General features: G+C 49.5%; 1 protein-coding gene across 1 annotated transcript; it reads right to left on the reverse strand.

Annotated features, from left to right (window-relative positions):
- Positions 1-254: 254 nt before the first annotated feature.
- Positions 255-8,039, reverse strand: LOC144112074 (uncharacterized). The gene is made up of 2 exons (XM_077645151.1): positions 7,901-8,039; positions 255-706 (listed from the first exon to the last, which is right to left on the reverse strand). Exons 1-2 carry the CDS (start codon positions 8,027-8,029, stop codon positions 338-340), a joined length of 498 nt encoding a protein of 165 aa, XP_077501277.1. The 5' UTR covers positions 8,030-8,039; the 3' UTR covers positions 255-337.
- Positions 8,040-9,478: the final 1,439 nt, after the last annotated feature.

Here is a 9,478-nt window from a genome sequence, read left to right on the forward strand (position 1 = left end):
ATTCATTAGATAAGCCCACTTCATTCAGGAAATTAACTGCCCGGGTGATCGGGGCACTAATATAGAGCAAGTCTGCCACGCGTGGAACAATATCTGAGAAATGAACAACAAGGAACGAAACAGCGTTCCAGCAGAGGCGTCGAAGAGGCGCTTCTAGCTGCTCTTCAGAATGAAGCAAATAAACTCAGACTCACAAGGCAAGTTTAATGCGCACATGCGGCGGTACTGTTTCCTTTTCTATGAGGAGGCCACGCCTGATACGGACGCGAGCTGGAGAGAGAGAGCAGCACAGGCCGACAAACGCGCGTGCGGCCGCTGCGGAACCGGCGTAGAGCGGCTAGAAGCGCAGCTCGACCCGTTGCATCTCGCCGCTCTCCTCGTCGTCCGACTCTGCATCGCTCTTAGGTTGCCCGGGTAGCGGGAAACCCTGCAAGCGGCAGAAGTCTTCGAAGTCGTTCCGCTCATCCCCTCCGCCTCCGTCTGCACTTGCGCCACTTTCAGGATCTTTTGAAGGAATGTAGTCTTCGTTGTGCAGCTGTGAGTGGAACTCCCGGAAGCTAAGGGCCAGCTTCACGCAGGCCAGCACCAGTGTTATGGCGAAGAATATCTGTATGGACAGCACGATGTAGCCGCTTGCCGAAGGTGCGTCGAGATGGAGACCACGGATTTGCCACAGGATGACGATTGCCACCACGACGTAGATCACCTGCGAAGGACCGCACCCGATCGTACCGTGGCCGTCACCGAGTAACGTTCATACTGACGCTCTGTGCTGATACGGGTAAATGCACTCAGAAAGAAACATTTAGTTTGGTTTGGTTTATGGGGTTTAACTTGCCGAAGAGATTTAGGCTTTGAGAGACGCCTTAGTGAAGGGCTCCGGGGTGCCGTATTCAAAAAGGCGATCTGGAGTGAAGGAGCAAGATATTCGTAGCGGTATAAACAGAACTAATGATCTGAATCCAAATCACCCGTTGAAACACTTTATTTGGTTTCCCGGAACCAGAAAACTTGGTTGGGATCGCCAATTGGAATACAATCATGCCTCGTTAATACGAGCCGAGTTAATACGGACGACTAGAATTATGAATAACTTTTCTGGAGCCAAATCGTTTACAATGTTTTTCATCATCATCAGCCTGACTGCATCTACTGCAGGACAAGACATCTAACGTATCTGTCTAATTAAACCTGCCCTCTGCCAACCGCGGCCATCTTATCCCCGCAAACTATTTAATCTCATCCGGCCACAAACTTTCTGCCGCCCGCTCTTACGCTCGCCTTCCCTTGGAATCTGTTCCATCGCCCTTAGCGACCATCAGTCATCTTGCCTCTGCATTACGTGCCCTGCCCAAGCACATTTATTCTTCTTGAGTTCAACTAGGATGTCATTAATCCACGTTTCTTCCCTGACCCACTCTGCAATTTTCGTTTCTCTTAACGCTAAACCAATCATTTTACATTCCATACCTCGCTGCAATGTCCTTACGTTGAACCATTATAGTTATCCTCCACGTTTCTGCCTCATAGGTGAGCACCAGTAAGATACGGCTCTTATATACGTTTCTCTGGAGGGAAATTGGTAAACTGCCATTATTTATCCGAGAAAACCTGCCAAATGCGCTCCATCCCATTCTTTTTATTCTTGCTACTTTGTTGTCGAGATTCAGATCTACGGTCACTACCTGCCATAAGCAGACGTATTTCCTTACCACTGAAAGCCCCTCTCTACCAATTGTAAACTGAAGTTCCCTTCTGAGACTGCAGAACATTGCCTTGGTTTTCTGCATATTAATTTGTAGACCCACCGTTCTGCTTTGCCTGTCTAGGTCATTGATCATGCTTTGCACTTGATGCCTTGATTGGCTTAGCAAGGCAGTGTCATCAACAAATGGCAGACTACTGAGGTATTCTCCATTAATTCTTATCCCTAGCTGTTCCCAGCCCAGGCCTCGGAACACCTCTCGTGAACAGACGGGGAATAACACTACAGAGATCGTGTCTGCCTGCCTGACACCCTTTCACATTGGAATTTTATTGTTGTCTTTATGTCGGATTTTGGAGGTTGTGTAGCCTTTATAGAATATTCGTTCGGTACTTTTACGTAAAGCTATTTTACATCTTGGTTAAGAATGCCTGCATGACTGCTGAGGTTTCGACTGAGTCAAATGCTTCCGCGTAATCTGTGAATGGTTGGTTATATTCTGCGCATTTCTTTAACGCCTGATTGACAGTGTGTATATTGTCTATTATCGAGTACCCTTTACAAAAGCGTGCCTGATCATTTCGTTCATTCAAGTCTTTGGTTGCCCTGACTCTATTAACGATTACCTCGGTAAAACCTCATATGCAACGGACATTAAGCTGACGGGTCTAATTTCTTAAGTCCTTCAGGTTTCCTTTCGACGCAATTGCGCGTGGTTAAAGTGGAAGCTCGCTGTTCTGGCAAGCAGAAAATGCACAGAGCCCATGGGAGCTCATGCATTATTCTCTCGTGGATGCAGATGCTGATGAGAACCAGATGACGAGTGCTTCAATTTGATGTTTGATTTTAAGTATTTTGGGTGGAGGACACAACAGGACTGCAGCAAAAATTTTAAATGGCATAGTGATCTTCCTTTTCCAACGTGGATTATGCTTTAATGTGCAAATCTAGCTAGTCGACTTGTCTTACCATTATTCGCATTGCATGAATGGCTATGAAGAAAAATATCTGTGGTTTAGTTCTGGTTAATCGTGGAGTGACGGGAGAGCTACATCTGGCCGAGTGGCACTAGCTCATTCGAATTGAAAAGTCAGTCTTTCGCCGCTCTGTTTCGCTGGGCGTTCCTTCTTCACCTTCGTCGCTGGCCGTTGCATCACTCTCTCCCTCTCTCCACTTCCCACCTCCCCACTAGGTTTCGCCGGCCCGCCGCGCCGCAGGCAGCTGCTCCGCGCCACGTGACCAACCACGTGACCGGCCACGGCGCCGCCACGTAGCTCAGGGGCGGCCACGCAGCTCAAGGGCTGCCACGTTGAAGGCTCGAGGTGCTAGCGTAATGTGCTATCTCAACAAAATTCTCTTGCAGCTTGTGCCACGTAGAGAGCTGTACTAAGTAGCTTTCTGCCAAGTGAGTGCTGATAGGTAGTAGCGGTTTGTGGGATATGGACAGTTGTAGTAGGAGTTAAGTCATTTGGCAACGACACGTCATAAAGTGTATCATAGGCCACTCAGTCGTCTAGGATACCTTAGACGCTCCTGGACTCGTTGAGAATGATTTCAGTCTTAATGGCGAACAGGATAATGGTCCTGTAGCTCAAAATTTGTTTAATTTCAACTTCACTGGTTACCACTATGCACTGAAGCACACCTTAATCATAGCGTGTTTCTATGTGAATATTGTTTCTTCACAACTCGTTAACAAGGACGACTATGTTTATGGACAGTTTTGTTTGGGGACCAACGACTTACGCCCTAGGAGAGGATGCTCTGCCTTCGCGGCAGACCAGGGGCCATGTTCTGCAACGGTTCATTGCATTTTCTATTTCATTTGGCCGTGACGTGAGTGTGACGAAAGAAGCAGGTTGGGGCTAACCACAGACAGCGGACCTGGTCAGGACGCCGCAGCTAGCCAGCCTACTTCCGCCGCGTCCAGCCCGGTTGAGGTACACAGACCTCACTGGGCTAACTCGCCGCGCAGATGAGGGCAAGTTTCTTTTTTTGAGTCTGAATCAGCGGCGATAAAGCTCGTCAGGCGTGTCATGCGTGTCGTCGTGCTCGGTCACTCGTGGGCGTCGCCGCCGGTCGGCCAGTGCGCCACGTAGGCTCGATCCAGGCGGGTTCATTCAAGCCGGGAGCGTGGTGGACATGTTTGTCAGGACCAGCGTGACGTCTGCGCTGACGCTCTACGGCAATGAATGCAGCGACCAATGGCAGAAAACACAATGAAAAGGTACGGAAATGGATCGTTGCAGAATACGGCTGCAGGTAGCGTTACGGGCGCTACGAGCATTAGCATTTTGCGGCATCTCATGACTGGGAAAAGCGAAGTGTGCCATATAGTTTTTATTGCTCCTTTCCTTCCTCTGGGCCTCCCGCGTCACTGCCAAAAATAACCTCGCATAAAAGTTTCACTTTCTCGTCAGCTCGAAAGCAACAGCGAGGCGGGTTCCGGGCTTCGCTTTCGCCTGCTTAGAGTTGACGACGCAGTGCAAGCCCTCTGAAGAGGGGCTCGGCCGTTCAAATGCGCCGATAAGGCGAGCGCTTGGTGGTGCGCTTTGTTTTGCCTAGTTCTTAAGTATTTATTTTTTATTTATTTATTTTTGTTTGGAGAGATGGGGGAATTGCGCTTGCTGCTTGCACAGGCACAAGGCTCTGTCACTGCTTGCAGCTTCAACGCTGCCCTTAATTGTGTGTTCACGCGTGTGTGCGTGCGGGATTGCGTGTGCCAATGAAAGTTTCCCTTCACTGTGGCCTCAAGTGACGCGCATATACCGTTGCCTGGGGCGAGGTTGGGCCGTAGTATGATTCTTCTATTATGTTTCGATCTTGTCGTCTGCCGCGCCCACTGGCAGTTTCCTGTGGCAGCGAAAGGCGTTCGTCTGTAGTTGTCGCCATTCCCTCGCCTCTGCCGCCGTTAGCTTACGGTGTGGTTGGGTAGATAGACTTGTCTTTGTGTTCGAAGAAGGAGGAGGCGCTCGCCGTACGTAGAGGGGAGAGCACCTTTCCTAACCTACACAAGTACCACATCATCTTCCCCGACAAATATGACAGCAACTGCCCCTGGTGTGGCGGAATTCCAACAACATATCATGTAACATGGGGCTGCTCCGGTCCCATGCCCCCCCCCCCCCCCCCCCCGAACTAGACAAACATCACTCCGAGGAACAGTGGGAGTCTGCCCTGCTCAGCTCTGACTTGGAGACGCAGCGAAAGCTGATATCGCAAGCAAGAGCAACTGCGGTGGACATTGGGGTCCTGAAGTAAGGAGTCCGCCCAAAATCTGTATTTTCGCCTCTCTATCCTACCTTTTTGCAATAAATGTTTTCTACTACTACTACTGTGGCAGCGAGACGTGGCGTCGCTTGTAGCAAAGACACACTCCATCGAAGCGGCCAACACCGAGCAACGTCTCGGCTAATGCGCTGCGGCGACCGCTTGAAGGCGTTCAAGTACGGTAGTAAAACAGGATTGAACTGCAAATAGAATTATACTAGCCCGGCACAACGCTGGCTAGCTCTTTCGGCGGTTCCTAGCGGTCAGCATACATGGCAAATGGTGAAAACACATTATGAAAGATGCAGAAAAGAACCGAGCAATTGACGAATGAGTGCCATTATGAAGCCTGGGCTATAAAGAAAATAATTCGAAACAAACAATATCTTATTCGTATAATAACCCCGCCCAGCAATCTTATAGGTGTACTTTTTGGCGGTCGCGTTCGTGCGTTTTATATATTTTTTTTTGCGAATGTATGAGCAAACGATAAACATTTCATGCGAGTGCAATAATTTGAATCTACAAAATGCTTTCGTACGCGACGTGAACTTTAGTGTGGCTTTAAGATTTCCTCACTCTTTTGAACAGAACACAGTATATGCTTTTGTAGCCTTTGGATTGGTTTTAAAGGAAACTAATGGCTTGCGGATCTGTAAGAAAATAAAGCGCCGGCCATCGGTAATCATACCTGTGCACTCAGAAACCGCGGGGCTTAAATCTTTAACGTAAATTATTGCGGGAAGTTGAGAAGCTGCACTCGTTGCCTGCACTGAATGCAAACAGGTTGGCTTGCATTTACTCAGCTTTGCGGACTTAACGCGCAAGCAGGGGCAGGAATGGGCGCTCTGCTTCGGAGTGAGGGACAGAGGCGAAAAATCCATACCATTTGGAGCTATGGTGCCGTGGAGATGCCGTAGGCTCTAAAAAGTTTACTGGCTACGCAGGTCATTAAACAATCAATTAAAAATAGCTTTCTTTCGGGCCTTGCGCTCAGAGTTTAACTGAAAGATTATCTGCGTCCACCACGCAGGGAAGTGTAGATTACACTCTCTCACTGTGAGGGGCACTGCATCGGCTGAAGACGTAACATCGTTTTAAAAGCTGTTACTGCTTATCACGGAGGGATTTCGCCGTAGTCTCACGTGTGACCTTGAACGTCCTTGCTGCGCCGCTGCTATAGCAACGCATCATGTGACCACCACGCCGCCGAGCCGAGTCTTCACAGTCGCTGCGCCGGGCCCCCACAGCCGTTAAGCGGGTGCTGCCTTACCAAGTGATCTAGCCGAACCTCAGCTGGATAAAAAAAAATTAGCTGTGGGTCAACCACTGCTTAACCTGGTAAGAGAGCGAAAGCTGCAGTGCATCGGGCAAGTAGACGCGGCTTGGCATCTGCAATGATCTTCTTCTTTTTCTGTTGTTGCCAGGAAGAATGAAAAGGAAAGTGCACAGGCTTCCCACTGGCTCAAGCTTAGCGACAATCGCTACCACGTGTTGAAAGTAGGAGAGCTTAAAGTCAGGATAGAAAGAAAGGATAGAAAAGTCGCGCGCTATAATGTCCCAGGCCGATCCCGGAGGCAGTGAAATACGGGGGGCCAACCGGTGGCGGAAGTGAAGCAACCTTCAAACACTCCGCCACATTTCCAAAAATAAGTTCAATATATTGGGTTCAAACGGGACCCGTATCAGATAATCGCCTACCAACCACCACCCCTCTGCAATGATGAGTGCGTTGCGCACACGTATATATAGGCAGCGCGCCCACCCTGCCACCCTGGCAGGTGGCAGTCAATTTAATGGTTGATCGCGAAAGGTTGGTCATCCAATGAACGCTTCGGCCTACTGCTGCGGTGGCGCGTGTCAGCCACAGCGTTTTGAGCTCTAATGCATCCAGCCCACATCTCTCTGTCACCCCCGCCACGCAACTCAAAGCGCGATTGAGGCGACCACTGACCCAGGGAGCCAGTTAATGTGCCCTTTCTTTCCTTAATATCATCGGAGTCTAGAACATTGCCAACGCCGACGCCAATGAACTCAACGAGAACAGACAGACAGACAGACAGACAGACAGACAGACAGACAGACAGACAGACAGACAGACAGACAGACAGACAGACAGACAGACAGACAGACAGACAGACAGACAGACAGACAGACAGACAGACAGACAGACAGACAGACAGACAGACAGACAGACAGACAGACAGACAGACAGACAGACAGACAGACAGACAGACAGACAGACATACAGACAGACAGACAGACAGACAGACAGACAGACAGACAGACAGACAGACAGACAGACAGACAGACAGACAGACAGACAGACAGACAGACAGACAGACAGACAGACAGACAGACAGACAGACAGACAGACAGACAGACAGACAGACAGACAGACAGACAGACAGACAGACAGACAGACAGACAGACAGACAGACAGACAGACAGACAGACAGACAGACAGACAGACAGACAGACAGACAGACAGACAGACAGACAGACAGACAGACAGACAGACAGACAGACAGACAGACAGACAGACAGACAGACAGACAGACAGACAGACAGACAGACAGACAGACAGACAGACAGACAGACAGACAGACAGACAGACAGACAGACAGACAGACAGACAGACAGACAGACAGACAGACAGACAGACGGCGCAAGCGTTCCATGTGCTTTCGCTTCCGACTGCACGAGTGATAAAGACGCTTTATAGCTAGCGCGGAGGCATCTCTTAAGAGGAACGGAAAAAGCGCTTTGCTGCCTAAAAGTCTCCGTAGTCTGCGCGGCGTGGTCCATATTTCCTGAATCGAAAGTATGCTTCTTCGCTAGAGTGCCAGCACCCTAAACGCTCAGGCTCACTGCTAAGACTACAAAAGCGGCGCACAACAGAGGTACATGGACGTTCGAACTTACGTAAGCAGCCATTTTCTTGAACTTGGAATTGAACCATCCTTTGGCAGCGCTGCTTTCCGTGGACTCGATGACCTCGATTATAGCGGTCTCGCTCTCAGTGCGCCTGAAGGTAAGCCTCGCGGACGGCATCTTCAATGACTGCGGCGGGGGGCTTGGAACGCAACGAAGGAGCAAGGAAGAAGCTCTACCCCTGATGTCTCGTGTCTCGTGACGTGCTCTTCCTTTTCAACTTCGGCAGCATAGGCGTTTTCAAGGGTAAAAAAATCGATGATTCAAAAAAGAAAAAAAAACACATGTAGTGAAAGGATATAGTGGTCCTTTGAGGTGTAAAAAAAACGCAAACGGGAAACAACCCCAGTCAAGGACGGGCGCTCGTGTAGCCGCTATTATGTGGAAATAATATATTTCGTTTCTTTTTTTGTTTATGGGAGGATACTGTTGGTCAGATGATAAGCGTTTCGTCTTTCTTTCCGCAGTCTTAGGGCGCCTCGGGTTTAGAGTTGTGATAGAAGGGCACTGAAGTTGAGCGTGTGACGGAATCCCGTCTGCCCGGGAGCGTACATTTGAAAAATAAGAGACGTCGACCAGTGAAAAAAAGTTCGTTCTTGACGTTTCGGCTCCCACACGGAAGCCTTGTTCACAATGAGTTCATCCAAACATCGGTTGTTTAAATATGGTTGACTAATCGGCGCAAGGAACGTGCGTATATCGGGTTTAGATTACCGTCGTTCCGGTTTAACGTGTGTGACGTAGTTTGTATGATTAGGGATTCCAAATGAAGTCGTGGTGCTGCTCCTTTTTCTGTTGCGATGATCCTTGCCTTGTCACAGTCAATTTTGTGGTCATTCACGACGGCGTGCTCCGTTAAGGCGTTTCTGCGAATGTTTTCGTTCTTTACGTCCCGAGCGTGCTGCTGTAATCGCTTCCAGTAGTTTCCCCCATATACACACTGCTGCAGTCCGCGCTGGGGATTTCGTAAACTCCGGGGAATCTTTCCTTTGGCAGTGTGTCCTTCACCTTTACAAGCTGCTGGCGCATCTTTGTAGCCGGGACACGTACCACCTGCATGTGATATTCCCGTAGGACACGTGCTAGGCATTCACTAGTTTCCGGGACATACGGCACAGAAGCCCGTTTCTTGAACGGAGGGCGGGCGTCCGGTTGTCCTTGTTTTGACAGCTGACGTTCCACCGCGTCGATGAAGCGCGTAGGGTATCCACAGTTTTTGAGGTCATCCCATACCTTCTTCGCGTCCAGGGTCACATCCTGGGGCCTTGTGTACAATCTTTTCGCACGCTGCAGTAACGTGCTAACAACGGCCTTCTTATGGCTGGCAGGGTGCACTGAGTTGAAATTGAGGTAGCGGCCAGTGTGCGTCTCCTTTCGGTATACGCTGAAAGATATAGACCCTGGCCTTTACGTGAAACAAGGACATCAAGGAATGGTAGTTCGCCGTCCAACTATTCTTCTATAGTGCACTGATTGACTCCTTCCAGGCTGTTCAGATGGGCCAGAAACTTGCTTACCACGCTTGTTTGGATGATACAAAAGCAGTCGTCGATGTAGCGGAAAAACACC

Source organism: Amblyomma americanum, unplaced genomic scaffold, assembly GCF_052857255.1.
Source record: "Amblyomma americanum isolate KBUSLIRL-KWMA unplaced genomic scaffold, ASM5285725v1 scaffold_42, whole genome shotgun sequence".
Taxonomy (NCBI): domain Eukaryota; kingdom Metazoa; phylum Arthropoda; class Arachnida; order Ixodida; family Ixodidae; genus Amblyomma; species Amblyomma americanum.